A 14,675-nucleotide genomic window follows, 5' to 3' on the forward strand; every position below is an offset into this window, starting at 1 on the left:
CAAAAAAACCCCACCCCCCACGGCATGGGCACCCCAAAACAGGGGCACCTGCACCCCAAAACAGCCGCACCCCAAAATCCCCCCCGCACCCCAAAATCCCCCCCGCACCCCTCAAATAGCCCCTCCCCCAAATACTCACCCCCCCAAAACCCCACCCCCCACGGCATGGGCACCCCAAAACAGGGGCACCTGCACCCCAAAACAGCCGCACCCCAAAATCCCCCCGCACCCCAAAATCCCCCCGCACCCCCCAGAATAGCCCCCTCCCCCAAATACACCCCCCCAAAAACCAACCCCCACGGCATGGGCACCCCAAAACCAGCAGCACCCCGAAACACCCGCACCTGCACCCCAAAACTGGGGCACCCCAAAACAGGGGCACCTGCACCCCACAACCCGGCCGTGGTGTTGGAACGGGCCCCCCTCCCCCCGGAGCAGAGACAAAGCCCCGCACCCCCAAAACCGCCCCGCACCCCCAAATTATCCCTCTGCACTTCAACCCCCCCCTGCACCCCCAGACACCCCCAAAACTCCTCTGCACCCCCAGATACCCCCATGGAACCCCGACCCCCCTGCACCCCCACAGCCCCCCAAACCTCCCCGCACCCCAACCCCCCCGCACCCCTAAACACCCCATGGCCCCCCTGCACCCCCAAACCCCCGGCACCTCACAGCCCCCAAAACCCCCTGCACTCCCCAAACCCCCCCATAGGGCACCCCCAAACCCCCCCCCACCCTCAGGGCCCCCCATAAACCACAGAGCCCCAAAACCCCTCCTGCCCCCCCAGGGCTCCCCAAACCCCGGGCACCCCAAACCCCCCGCACCACTCAGGGCCCCCTTAAACCCCCCCCGAGCCCCTGCCCCCCCTCGAATTGGGTCACTGTGCCCCCCAGCCTGGTGTCACCCCAATAAAGGCTCGAACCTGGTGGCCTGGCTCGGGGGGGACCCCAAATCTGGGGGACACGGGGGGGTGGGGACACTGGTTTGGGGGAGGGGGACACCGGTTTGGGGGACACCGGGGGGGACACACACCAGTGGGGGGGACACTGGGACACCAGTTTGGGGGGGACATGGGGACACTGGGTGGGGGGCGACACCAGTTTGGGGGGACACGGGGGGGGGGACACCTGGGGACACTGGTTTGGGGGGGGACATGGGGACACTGGGGGGGACACACACCAGTTTGGGGGGGACACGGGGGACACTGGGGGGGCACCAGTGGGGGGGGACACACAGGGGAGGGGGGACATGGGGACACTGGGTGGGGGGCGACACCAGTTTGGGGGGGGACTGGGACACCCGTGGGGGGGGACACTGGGACACCAGTTTGGGGGACACGGGGACACTGGGGGGCACCAGTGGGGGTGGGGGACACAGGGGGAGGGGGACATGGGGACACTGGGGGGGCGACACCAGTTTGGGGGGGGAAACTGGGACACCAGTTTGGGGGACACGGGGCGGGGGGGACATGGGGACACCGGTTTGAGGGGGGGACACCAGTCTGGGGGACACGGGGGGACACCAGTTTGGGGGGCATGGGGACACTGGGACACCGGGGGGGACACGGGACATGGGGACACCAGTTTGGGGGAGGGGGGACACCGCGGGGGGACGGACATGGGGGGGGACACACAGGGATGGGGGGGACATGGGGACACGGGGTTGGGGGGACACGGGGGGGGCGACATGGGGACACCAGTTTGGGGGACACTGGGGGGGTGGGGTGGGACATGGGGACACCGGTTTGGGGGCCAGGACCCCTGCCCCCCCATGAGGCGACGCCCTCCCCCATCCCCCCCGCCCGGACGCGGCGACACCGGGGTGCGGGGGACCCTGACTTTTTAATTGGGGGTGACAAGGGGGGTTTCTCTGCCCCCCTCCCCCACAGGGGGGGGGGGGTCCCCAAGGGAGTTTGGGGACCCCAAAACGGGGGAGGGGGCTGGGGGTCCCCAAAGGGGTGGGGGACCCTAAAATGGGGGCTGGGGTCCCCAAAGGGGTGGGGGTCTCCAAGGGGTTTGGGGGACCCTAAAATGGGGGACTCTGGGGGTCCCCAGAGGGTCCCCAAAACGGGGGGGGGGTCCCCAAGGGGTTTGGGGGTCCCCAAAACGGGGGTGGGGGCTGGGGGTCCCCAAGGGTTGGGGGTCCCCAAGGGGTTTGGGGGACCCCACAACCATCGGGGGTCCGCAGGGGAGATGGGGGGCTTTGGGGACCCCAAAAGAGGGGGCCCAGGGGGTTTGGGGACCCCAAAGGATTTTGGGGGGCTCTGGGGGACCCCAAAGGGGATTGTGGGGATCTGGGGGGCCCTGGGGAGACCCCCAGAGCTTTTGGGGGGAGCCCAGGCGATTTTGGGGGCCCCGGGAGTTTTTTGGGGGGGTCCCAAGAGGTTTTGGGGAGACCCCCAGTGGTTTGGGGGGACCCCAGGACGTTTTGGGGGGGACCCCAGGAGATTTTGGGGCCCCGAGGAGGTTTGGGGGGGGTCAGTGGGAGGTTTTGGGGTCCCCAGGGAATTTGGGGGACCCCAAGAGATTTTGGGGTCCCAAAAGGTTTTGGGGGACCCCGGGAGATTTTAGGGGACCCCGGGAGGTTTTGGGGGTCCCCAGGAGATTTTGGGGGTCCCCAAGAGTTTTTGGGGGACTCAGGGACGTTTTGGGGGGTCCCAGGAGATTTGGGGGGTCAGTGGGAGGTTTTGGGGGTCCCCAGGAGATTTTGGGGTCCCCAGGAGTTTTTTGGGGGCCCCGGGAGGTTTTGGGGGGCTCCAAGAGTTTTTGGGGGCCCCGGGAGGTTTTGGGGGGCCCCAGGAGTTTTTTGGGGGGCTCCGGGAGGTTTTGGGGTCCCGGGGTTTTGGGGGTCAACGGGAGATTTTGGGGTCCCCAAGAGTTTTTGGGGTCCCCAGGAGATTTTGGGGCCCCAGGGGGTTTGGGGGGGTCAGCGGGGGATTCTGGGGTCCCCAAGAGTTTTGGAGGTCCCCAGGAGGTTTTGGGGGCCCCAGGAGTTTTTTGGGGGCTCCGGGAGGTTTTGGGGACCCCGGGGTTTTGGGGGTCAGCGGGAGATTTTGGGGTCCCCAGGAGGTTTTGGGGGCCAGAGGAGGTTTGGGGGGTCAGCGGGGGATTCTGGGGTCCCCAAGAGTTTTTGGGGTCCCCAGGAGTTTTGGGGGACCCCGAGAGGTTTTGGGGTCCCCAGGAGTTTTTGGGGGGTTCTGGGAGGTTTTGGGGCCCCGGGGTTTTGGGGGTCAGCGGGAGATTTTGGGGTCCCCAGGAGATTTTGGGGGCCAGAGGAGGTTTGGGGGGTCAACGGGAGATTCTGGGGGCCCCAAGAGTTTTTGGGGGCCCGGGAGGTTTTGGGGTCCCCAGGAGTTTTGGGGGCTCCGGGAGGTTTTGGGGGGCCCGGGGTTTTGGGGGTCAGCGGGCGAGCAGGGCCGGGTCTCCGGGGGGCGCGCGTCCCCGCGTCGAGGTTCAGGCTGTCTGGAAAGAGGGAGAGAGGTGACAAAGAGGGGGGGGGGCAACTTGGGGGCCCCCTCAATTTTGGGGGCTCCCCAAGATTTTGGGGACCCCCTAAGATTTTGGGGTGCCCCCCGTACCCTGGTCGAAGTTGAGTTTCTTGGCGGGGGGTCTCGCCGAGCCCCTCGATGTCCACGAGGTCGCCGGTGGCTTCGGGGTCATCTGGGGGGGGACATAAAAAAAGGGGGGGTCAAGGTGAGGGAGGGGGACCCCAAAAGTTTTGGGGACCCCCGGGGGGGATGTGGGGAGCCCAGGGAGAAAAGGGGGGCAGGAGGAGGTGGGGGGTCAGGGGGAGCCTGAGGGGAGGTGGGGACCCTGCGGGGGGGGGCAGGGGACCCCAAAAATAAAAAGGGGGGCAGGGGGGCCAAGGGGCTGGGGGACCCCAAAAATAAAAGGGGGAGCAGGGAGGGGATGGGGACCCCGGGGGATCAGGGGACCCCAAAAATACAAGGGGGGACAGGGAGGAGCTGGGGACCCGGGGGGTTCAGGGGGACCCCAAGGGGATGGGGGACCCCAAAATAAAAGGGGGGGTCAGGGAGGAGATGGGGGCTCGGGGGGGTTCAGGGGGACCCCAAGGGGCTGGGGGACCCCAAAAATACAAGGGGGGTCAGGGGGCCCCAAAAATAAAAGGGGGGTCAGGGAGGGGATGGGGACCCGGGGGGGGTTCAGGGGACCCCAAGAGGCTGGGGGGACCCCAAAATAAAAGGGGGGTCAGGGAGGAGGTGGGGGGCTCAGGGGGGTTCAGGGGACCCCAAGGTGCTGGGGGACCCCAAAAATACAAGGGGGGTCAGGGGGCCCAAAAATAAAAGGGGGGACAGGGAGGAGCTGGGGACCCGGGGGGTTCAGGGGACCCCAAGGGGCTGGGGGACCCCAAGAAGAAAAGGGGGGTCAGGGAGGAGAGGGGGGACCCGGGGTGACCCCAGAAAGGAAAAAGGGGGGGTGACCCCCAACCGCCAACCTGCGACTTTCTGCTTCTTCCCGGGGGCTCATGGGGCGTCCCGGGGGGCCCCACTTGGGGCGCCCCCCTTTCCGGGGTCCCTTTTTGGGGGAGTCGGCGGGGAGGGGCACCCCGCTGTCCTCGTAGGCTTTGCGCTTGGCCGTCGCCTTGATCTGGGCCCTATAGAAAACAAAAAAGGGGAGGGGGGGTGAATTGGGGGGGGGGAAGGGGGAGGGGGGTTAAGGGGGGACCCCAAAACTTCCCGGCCCCGGCCCCCCTTACACCCTGCGGTCCTTGATGAGGGCGCTGATGCGGTTCAGGTCCTCCCCGAAGCGGCGCACGGCGGCGCGGAGCAGGGCCAGCTCCGGCTCCGTCCACTTGGCGCTGGGGGATGTATAGGGGCCATAGGGGACGTATAGGGGCCATAGGGGTGGATGGGGGCCATGGGGGTGGATGGGGCCATAGGGGTGGATGGGGGCCATGGGGGATGTATGGGGGCCATAGGGGTGGATGGGGCCATAGGGGTGGATGGGGTCATAGGGGATGGATGGGGGCCATGGGGGATGTATGGGGGCCATAGGGGTGGATGGGGCCATAGGGGATGGATGGGGGCCATGGGGGATGGATGGGGGCCATAGGGCTGGATGGAGCCATAGGGGTGGATGGGGCCATAGGGGTGAATGGGGGCCATGGGGGATGTATAGGGGCCATAGGGGTGGATGGGGCCATAGGGGGTGGATGGGGCCATGGGGGATGGATGGGGGCCATGGGGGATGTATAGGGGCCATAGGGGTGGATGGGGCCATAGGGGTGGATGGGGGCCATAGGGGATGGATGGGGGCCATGGGGGATGTATAGGGGCCATAGGGGTGGATGGGGGCCATGGGGGATGTATAGGGGCCATAGGGGTGGATGGGGCCATAGGGGTGAATGGGGGCCATGGGGGATGTATAGGGGCCATAGGGGTGGATGGGGGCCATAGGGGTGAATGGGGGCCATGGGGGATGGATGGGGCCATAGGGGATGTATAGGGGCCATAGGGATGGATGGGGCCATAGGGGATGTATAGGGGCCATAGGGGTGGATGGGGCCATAGGGGTGAATGGGGCCATGGGGGATGGATGGGGCCATAGGGGACTTATAGGGGCCATAGGGGTGGATGGGGTCATAGGGGTGGATGGGGGCCATGGGGGATGTATGGGGGCCATAGGGGTGGATGGGGCCATAGGGGATGGATGGGGGCCATGGGGGATGGATGGGGGCCATAGGGGTGGATGGGGCCATAGGGGATGTATAGGGGCCATAGGGGACATATAGGGGCCATAGGGGATGGATGGGGCCATAGGGGATGGATGGGGCCATGGGGGTGGATGGGGCCATGGGGGATGTATAGGGGCCATAGGGGGTGGATGGGGGCCATAGGGGATGGATGGGGCCATAGGGGTGGATGGGGGCCATGGGGGATGGATGGGGGCCATGGGGGATGTATAGGGGCCATAGGGGTGGATGGGGCCATAGGGGGTGGATGGGGGCCATAGGGGATGGATGGGGGCCATGGGGGATGTATAGGGGCCATAGGGGTGGATGGGGCCATAGGGGATGTATAGGGGCCATAGGGGTGAATGGGGGCCATGGGGGATGGATGGGGGCCATAGGGGTGGATGGGGCCATAGGGGATGTATAGGGGCCATAGGGGTGGATGGGGGCCATGGGGGATGGATGGGAGCCATAGGGGATGGATGGGGGCCATGGGGGATGTATAGGGGCCATAGGGGTGGATGGGGGCCATAGGGGTGAATGGGGGCCATGGGGGATGGATGGGGCCATAGGGTATGTATAGGGGCCATAGGGGATGGATGGGGCCATAGGGGATGGATGGGGGTCATAGGGGTGGATGAGGCCATAGGGGATGGATAGGGGCCATAGGGGATGGATGGGGCCATAAGGGATGGATGGGGCCATAGGGGATGGATGGGGGTCATAGGGGATGTATGGGGGCCATAGGGGATGGATGGGGGCCATGGGGGATGTATGGGGTCCATAGGAGCCCCGAAGTGGCTCCCAGGGCGTTGTTACGGGATATATAGGATGGGGGGGCAGCGCTGCAGCGGGGGCACAGGGGGATATGGGGAGCCCCACAGGCCCTATAGGGACCCTGGGACCCATAGGGAGCCCAACACACCCTATAGGGACCCTGTGACCCCATAGAAAGCCCCACAGGCCCTATAGGGACCTTGTGACCCCATAGGCACCCTGTGACCCCATAGGGAGCCTGTGACCTCATAGGGAGCCAAACACACCCTATAGGGACGCTGTGACCCTATAGGGAGCCCCAGAGGCTCCATTATGCCCCCCCCAGCCCTATAGGGGCCCCCCAGGGCCCCCCCAAACCCCACTCCCCCCTGGCAGGAGTCAGAGAGGGGGTGCAGCTGCACGGGCAACTCCCCTATAGGGACCCCAACTCACTCCATAGGGACCCCCAGCCCACCCTATAGGGACCCAAACACACCCTATAGGGACCCCCCGGCCCTATAGGGACCCCCCACTCCCCCCCAGGGCCCCCCCAAACCCCACTCCCCCCCAGGCAGGAGTCAGAGGGGGGTGCACCCGCATGGGCAGCTCCCCTATAGGGACCCCAACACACCCTATAGGGACCCCCCAGCCCACCCTATAGGGACCCAAACACACCCTATAGGGACCCCCAGCCCTATAGGGACCCCAGACCCCCCAATCCCCCCAAACCCCACTCCCCCCTGGCAGGAGTCAGAGGGGGGTGCAGCCACACGGGCAGCTCCCCATAGGGACCCCAACTCACCCCATAGGGATGCCCAGCCCACCCTATAGGGACCCCAACTCACCCCATAGGGACCCCCAGCCCACCCTATAGGGACCCAAACACACCCTATAGGGACCCCCCGGCCCTATAGGGACCCCCCCAGGGCCCCCCCAAACCCCACTCCCCCCTGGCAGGAGTCAGAGGGGGGTGCAGCCACACGGGCAGCTCCCCTATAGGGACCCCAACTCACCCCATAGGGACTCCCAGCCCACCCTATAGGGACCCCAACTCACCCCATAGGGACCCCCAGCCCTATAGGGACCCCCAGACCCCCCAGGGCCCCCAAACCCCACTCCCCCTGGCAGGAGTCAGAGGGGGTGCAGCCGCATGGGCAGCTTGCCTATAGGGACCCCAACTCACCCCATAGGGACCCCCAGCCCACCCTATAGGGACCCCAACTCACCCCATAGGGACCCCCAGCCCTATAGGGACCCCCCAGACCCCCCCAGGCCCCCCAAACCCCACTCCCCTGGCAGGAGTCAGAGGGGGGTGCAGCCACACGGGCAGCTCCCCTATAGGGACCCCAACACACCCTATAGGGACTCCCAGCCCACCCTATAGGGACCCCAGCCCACCCCATAGGGACCCCCCGGCCCTATAGGCCCCCCCCCGCCCCGCTCACCCGGCCGGGGAGGAGTCGCAGACGGGGTGCAGCTGCATCGTCAGCTCCCCCAGCTTGGTGAAGGCCGCGCCGGCCGCCGAGAAGATCTCGCCCACCTGCGGGGACCCGCGGCCTGACCGGGACGGCACCGGGACGGGAACGGGAGGGGAACAGGAAAGGAACGGCACCGGGACGGCACCGGGACGGCACCGGGACGGGAACGGGAACGGGAGGGGAACGGGAGGGGAACGGGAAAGGAACGGCACCGGGACGGCACCGGGACGGCACCGGGACGGGAACGGGAGGGGAACGGGAACGGGAGGGGAACGGGAAAGGAACGGCACCGGGAACGGGAAAGGAACGGCACAGGGATGGCACCGGGACGGGAACGGGACGGGAACAGGAACGGGAGGGGAACGGGAGGGGAACGGGACGGGAACGGGAAAGGAACGGCACCGGGACGGCACCAGGACGGGAACAGGACGGGAACGGGAACGGGAGGGGAACGGGAGGGGAACAGGAAAGGAACGGCACCGGGACAGCACCGGGATGGCAACGGGACGGGAACGGGAACGGGAGGGGAACGGGAGGGGAACGGCACCGAGACGGGAACGGGAGGGGAACAGGAACGGGAATGGGAGGGGAATGGGAACGGGAAAGGAACGGCACAGGGACGGCACCGGGATGGCACCGGGACGGCACCGGGACAGGAACGGGACGGGAACGGGAGGGGAACGGGAAAGGAACGGCACCGGGACGGCACCGGGACGGGAACGGGAGGGGAACGGAACAGCACTGGGAACAGGAGGGGAACGGCACCGGGACAGGAACGGGACGGGAACGGGAACGGGAGGGGAAAGGGAGGGGAACGGCACCGGGACGGCACCGGGATGGGAACGGGACGGCACTGGGACGGCACCGGGAACGGGAACAGGAACGGGAGGGGAATGGAACGGCACCAGGACAGCACCGGGATGGGAACGGGAGGGGAACGGGAGGGGAACAGGAGGGGAATGGGAGGGGAACGGCACCGGGACAGCACCAGAACGGCACCGGCACCAGGAACAGGAAAGGAACGGCACTGGGATGGCACCGGGACGGGAACGGGAAAGGAACGGGAGGGGAACGGCACTGGGACGGCACCGGCACCGGGAACAGCACCGGGAACAGGAGGGGAACGGCACCGGGAGGGGAACGGGACAGGAACGGGAGGGGAACGGCACCGGGACGGCACCGGCACCAGGAACGGGAAAGGAACGGCACCGGGACAGCACCAGGATGGGAACGGGAGGGGAACGGCACCAGGACGGCACCGGGAACGGGAGGGGAACGGGAACGGGACGGGAGGGGAACGGCACTGGAACGGCACCAGGATGGCACCGGGAGGGGAACGGGAGGGGAACGGGAACGGGACGGGAACGGCACCGGGACGGCACCGGGATGGGAACGGGAACGGCACCGGGACGGAATGGGAACGGGAACGGCACCAGGACAGGAACGGCACCGGAATAGCACCGGGAGGGGAACGGGAGGGGAATGGGAACGGGATGGGAACGGGAAAGGAACGGCACAGGGACGGCACTGGGATGGCACCGGGACGGGAACGGGAGGGGAACGGCTCCAGGACGGCACCGGGAACGGGAGGGGAACGGGAGGGGAACGGCACCGGGACAGCACCAGAACAGCACCAGCACCAGGAACAAGAAAGGAACGGCACTGGGATGGCACCGGAACGGGAACGGGAAGGGAACGGGAGGGGAACGGCACTGGGACGGCACCGGGATGGAATGGGAATGGGACGGCACCAGGACAGGAACGGCACCGGAATAGCACCGGGAGGGGAACGGGAGGGGAACGGCACCGGGAACGGGACCAGCACCGGCACCAGGAACAGGACTGGGACCAGCACCGGGCCCGGTACCAGCACCAGGAACAGCACCGGCACCGGGACCCGGCACCGGGACCCAGTACTGGCACCGGGACTGGGACCAGTATGAGCACCAGGCCCAGTACCAGCACCGGGACCAGTACTGCCACTGGGACCAGTACCAGCACCGGCACCAGGACCAGTACCAGCACTGGCACTGGGACCAGTACCAGCACCGGCACCAGGACCAGTACCAGGACCAGTACTGGCACTGGCACCAGGACTGGGACCAGTACCAAGACCAGCACCGGCACCGGTACTGCCACTGGGACCAGTACCAGCACTGGGACCAGTATGAGCACCAGGACCAGTACCAGCACCGGGACCAGCACCGGGACCAGTACTGGCACTGGCACCAGGACTGGGACCAGTATGAGCACCAGGACCAGTACCAGCACCGGCACTGGGACCAGTACCAGGACCAGTACTGGCACTGGCACCAGGACTGGGACCAGTACCAAGACCAGCACCGGCACCAGTACTGTACTGGGCCCATGCTGGGATCAGCACCAGTGCCAGGACCCTCACCAGCACCAGTACCGGGACTGGGACCAGCACCATACTGGGAGCATGCTGGGGCCCACGCTGGCATCGGCCCCAGCACCGTACTGGGACCGGCACCAGGACTGGAACTGGGACCAGTAGCAGGGACTGGGACACAAATAGGGACGGGGACTGGAACCAGGCCCTGAACTGGGACCAGAACCTGAACTGGGACCAGGACTGGGACCCAAACTGGGACCAGTACCCCCCCACTGGGACTGGAACTGGGACCTGGATGGATACTGGGAGCAGAACTGGGATCCAGATCCAAACTGGGACCAGAGGCAGAACTGGGAGCCAGAGCTGGGACTGGGATGGATACTGGGACCAGTACTGGAACCAGGACTGGAACTGGGACCAGAACCGCCCTACTGGGACTGGAACTGGGACCGGAACTGGGACCAGAACCTGAACTGGGACCGGGATGGATACTGGGACCAGAGCCTGAACTGGGACCAGGACTGGGACCCAAACTGGGACCAGTACCCCCCCACTGGGACTGGAACTGGGACCTGGATGGATACTGGGAGCAGAACTGGGACCCAGACCTGAACTGGGACCAGAACTGGAACTGGAACTGGGACCCAGACTGAGACTGGGACCAGAACCGCCCCACTGGGACTGGAACTGGGACCAGGACTGGGACCAGAACCTGAACTGGGACCAGGACTGGGGCCCAAACTGGGACCAGTACCCCCCCCACTGGGACCGGAACTGGGACCTGGATGGATACTGGGAGCAGAACCGGGACTAGAACCGGGACTAAGACCTGAACTGGGACCAGAACTGGGACTGGAACTGGGACCCAGACCCGAACTGGGACCAGAGGCAGAACTGGGATGGATACTGGGACCAGTACCCCCCCACTGGGACCGGAACTGGGACCAGAACCAGAACTGGGACCCAAACTGGGACCAGTACCGCCCCACTGGGACCGGGATGGATACTGGGAGCAGAACTGGGAGCAGAACCGGGACTAAGACCTGAACTGGGACCAGTACCCCCCCTACTGGGACCCGAACTGGGCCCGGAACCCCCGTCTGGGGCCAGGGCCCGACCCGGACCCGAATTGGGACCCCCCCCCAACCGGAAGCGGGTCCCTTCCCGGTACCGGAAGCGCCCCCATCACCCCACCCCCCCCCACGAGACCCGACCGTTACCGGAACCCCACCACCACCCCCCAACCCCCACCTTCGTAGACGCTGACGTCATCGCCCCCGCCCCGGCCCTCCGGCCGCCGCCGCCTCCGCTCCGGCTCCTCTATGGTCGCGGCCCGGCGGGACGCTCTGCCCCGCGCGCCTCTATGGTGCCGCCGGCCTCGCTCTCGCCGAGACCCCGCCCCCGGGGCTAAGCCCCGCCTCTCTATACCCCACTTCCGCCTAGCGCGCCCCTCCCGCGCCGCTCTACCCCTTCCTTCTCTATGCCCTTAACCCCTTCCCCGCCAGCGCTCTCACCCCCCCCAAAAACGGGGGTCCCCCCCAAAAAAGGCCCCCCAAAAAAACCACAGGACGGGGTAGGGAACAACGCACTTTACTGGCGTGACTGGTCCATACTGGTCTGCGTCGCTCTGGGGAGATAAAGGATGGTCCTCCAAGCTTGGTTTGGGGGGGGGGAGGGGAGGTTTGGGGGAGCCCCCCGGGTAAATTTGGGGGGGGGTCCCCCAAATTTTTTTTTTTGGGGGGGTCCCTAGCGGACCATGTACTCCTTGCGCTTGTTGAGGCGCCCTTGGCAGAGGGAGAAGCCCCCCAGGAGGGCGTAGAGCCCGGCGGCGATGAAGCAGTTGTAGCTGACCTGTTCGTAAAGGCGATAAATCCGCTCCGGACCGCTGTGGGGGAGGGGAACAGCAAAACAAGGGGGGAGGGGAGGGTGGGGGAGGGTTATTTAGGGGTGCTGACCCCCCCCCACCCCTCCCCCCGTCACCCCCGGCCTCACTCTTTGAAGTCTTCCTCGGTGAAGGGGACGTCCTCGATGAGGACGGCGGAGTGGACGTTGAAGAAGATGCCCAGGAGGAGCTGGAAAAATGGGGGGGGAGGGGATTGGGGGGTTGGACCCCCTCTGCCCCTCCCCCTCCCCCTGTGTGCGGGCGGGGCTGCCCCACCCCCCTTTCTCCCTGCCCCCACCCTGAGGGGGTGGGGGGTGGGGTGACGCAGGGTCAGCTGAGGGGAAGTGGGTGGTGGGAGGGGAGGGGGGTGCGTCCTTCCTCCCCCTTTCTGTGGGGCTGCAGCCCCCCAAGTCTGAGCGGCCCCATATATAGGGTCCCCAGCCCCACATATAACCCCCACCCCACATATAGGGCCCCAGCCCCACATATAGGGTCCCCCTCGCCCCCCCCCCCATACCTCCCAGCCCCTCAGAAGCCCCACAGGGACCCCCAGCCCCACAGAACACCCCCCACAGGGCCTCTGCCCCACAGGACCCCTCCCCAGCCCCACAGGGACCCCTGAGCCCTAGAGGACCCCCCAGCCCCACAAGGGCCTCCTGAGCCCCACAGGGACCCCCCCACAGGGCCTCTCCTCAGCCCCACAGAGCCTCTGCCCCACAGGAACCCCCTCCAGCCCCACAGGGACCCCCCACACAAGGCCTCTGCCCCACAGGGACCCCCTCCAGCCCCACAGAACACCCCCCACAGGGCCTCTGCCCCACAGGAACCCCTCCCCAGCCCCACAGGGACCCCCACACACAAGGCCTCTGCCCCACAGGGACCCCCCAGCCCCACAAGGAACCCTTGAGCCCCACAGAACACCCCCCAAGGCCTCTTCTCAGCCCCACAGGGCCTCTGCCCCACATGACCCCCCCAGCCCCACAAGGACCCCCACACACAAGGCCCCTACCCCACAGGGACCCTCTCAGCCCCACAGAACACCCCCCACAAGGCCTCTGCCCCACAGGAACCCCCACACAAGGCCCCTACCCCCAGGAACCCCTCAGCCCCACAGAACACCCCCCACAAGGCCTCTGCCCCACAGGGACCCCCTGAGTCCTCAAGGACCCCCCAGCCCCACAGGAACCCCCAGACAAGGTCTCTACCCCCAGGAACCCCCTCAGCCCCACAGAACACCCCCCACAAGGCCTCTGCCCCACAGGAACCCCCCAGCCCCACAAGGACCCCACACACAAGGCCTCTGCCCCACAGGGAACCCCTGAGTCCTAGAGGACCCCCCAGCCCCACAGGGACCCCACACACAAGGTCTCTACCCCCAGGAACCCCTCAGCCCCACAGAACACCCCCACAGGGCCTCTGCCCCACACGACCCCCCCCCAGCCCCACAAGGACCCCCCACACAAGGCCCCTACCCCACAGGAACCCCTCAGCCCCACAGAACACCCCCCACAAGGCCTCTGCCCCACAGGAACCCCACACACAAGGTCTCTACCCCCAGGAACCCCCTCAGCCCCACAGAACACCCCCACAAGGCCTCTCCTCAGCCCCACAAGGCCTCTGCCCCACAGGGACCCCTCCCCAGCCCCCTCACCAGCATGACGACGCCCCAGGCGCTCAGGACGAGGCCGCAGGCCGCCATCTTGGGCCCGCAGCAGAGCAGCGAGACCATGATGAAGATGAAGAGGAAGAGGAGGAGGAGGAGGAGGAGGAGGAAGACGAAGATGGCGGCGGCGCGCAGCCCCCGGATCCGCTGCTGCGGGGCCGAGCCGGCGCAGCAGACTGAGAGGCCCCGCCCCCTGTGCGTGACCACGCTCCCTGTGCGTGACCACGCCTCCTTGTGCGTGACCACGCCCCCTGGGTATGATCACGCCCCCTGGGTACGATCACGGCCCCCCCCAGTGCGTGACCACGCCCCCCGTGTGTGATCACGCCCCTCCCCGGGTGTGACCACGCCCCCCGGGCGCTACCACAGGAGGCGGGGAGGGGGGGGGGTTACGGGGAGCGCTCCCTGGTTATTGGTGCTGGCGTCACGGAAAGGGGCGGGGTCGTGTCGTTAGCCACGCCTCCTCCTGCCCGGCACCCACGCGTGTCCCTGCCTGTCCCCTGCCTGTGTCCCCTGTGTGCCCCGGCCCTGCCAAGGCCCTGCTGGGCCCCTCTCCCCTGCCTGTCCTGTGGCCCTGCCTGTCCCTGCCTGTCCCCGCCTGTCCCCCGGGTCCCTGCCTGTCCCTGCCTGTCCCTGTCCCCTGTCCCTGCCTGTCCCCTCGTGTCCCTGCCTGTCCCTGTCCCCCCCATCCCCTGTCACTCCCTGTCCCCCGTGTCCCTGCTTGTCCCTGCCTGTCCCCTCGTGTCCCTGTCCCGTGTGTCCCCTGCCCGTCCCTGCCCGTCCCTGTCCCTGTCCCCCATCCCCTGTCACTCCCTGTCCCCTCGTGTCCCTGTCCCCCGTGTCCCTGC

The 14,675-nt window shown here is 67.1% G+C and overlaps 2 protein-coding genes across 2 annotated transcripts; both read right to left on the reverse strand.

Moving 5' to 3' along the window:
* Nucleotides 1–878: 878 nt before the first annotated feature.
* Nucleotides 879–11,685, reverse strand: BACC1 (BPTF associated chromatin complex component 1). The gene is given in 8 exon segments (XM_072848610.1): nt 879–954; nt 3,294–3,462; nt 3,579–3,610; nt 3,612–3,660; nt 4,464–4,615; nt 4,718–4,819; nt 7,894–7,988; nt 11,534–11,685. Coding segments are annotated over 8 exon segments (696 nt in total). The 5' UTR covers nt 11,555–11,685.
* Nucleotides 11,686–11,862: 177 nt separating this feature from the next.
* Nucleotides 11,863–14,005, reverse strand: RNASEK (ribonuclease K). The gene is made up of 3 exons (XM_072848673.1): nt 13,816–14,005; nt 12,275–12,354; nt 11,863–12,167 (listed from the first exon to the last, which is right to left on the reverse strand). The coding sequence occupies exons 1-3, from the start codon at nt 13,891–13,893 to the stop codon at nt 12,029–12,031; spliced, it is 297 nt and encodes a 98-aa protein (XP_072704774.1). The 5' UTR covers nt 13,894–14,005; the 3' UTR covers nt 11,863–12,028.
* Between the last annotated feature and the right edge of the window lie 670 nt (nt 14,006–14,675).

The sequence above is a fragment of the Ciconia boyciana genome, chromosome 32, assembly GCF_034638445.1.
Source record: "Ciconia boyciana chromosome 32, ASM3463844v1, whole genome shotgun sequence".
NCBI lineage: Eukaryota > Metazoa > Chordata > Aves > Ciconiiformes > Ciconiidae > Ciconia > Ciconia boyciana.

What these genes read in the sequence shown, in the direction of transcription:
- RNASEK (XM_072848673.1), bottom strand. Translation starts at nt 13,893, where the DNA reads ATGGTCTCGCTGCTCTGCTGCGGGCCCAAGATGGCGGCCTGCGGCCTC. An exon ending in CCTGGGGCGTCGTCATGCTG is followed by an intron (nt 12,355 to 13,815) that starts GTGAGGGGGCTG and finishes CCATTTTTCCAG; the next exon opens with CTCCTCCTGGGCATCTTCTT. An exon ending in ACCGAGGAAGACTTCAAAGA is followed by an intron (nt 12,168 to 12,274) that starts GTGAGGCCGGGG and finishes CCTCCCCCACAG; the next exon opens with CGGTCCGGAGCGGATTTATC.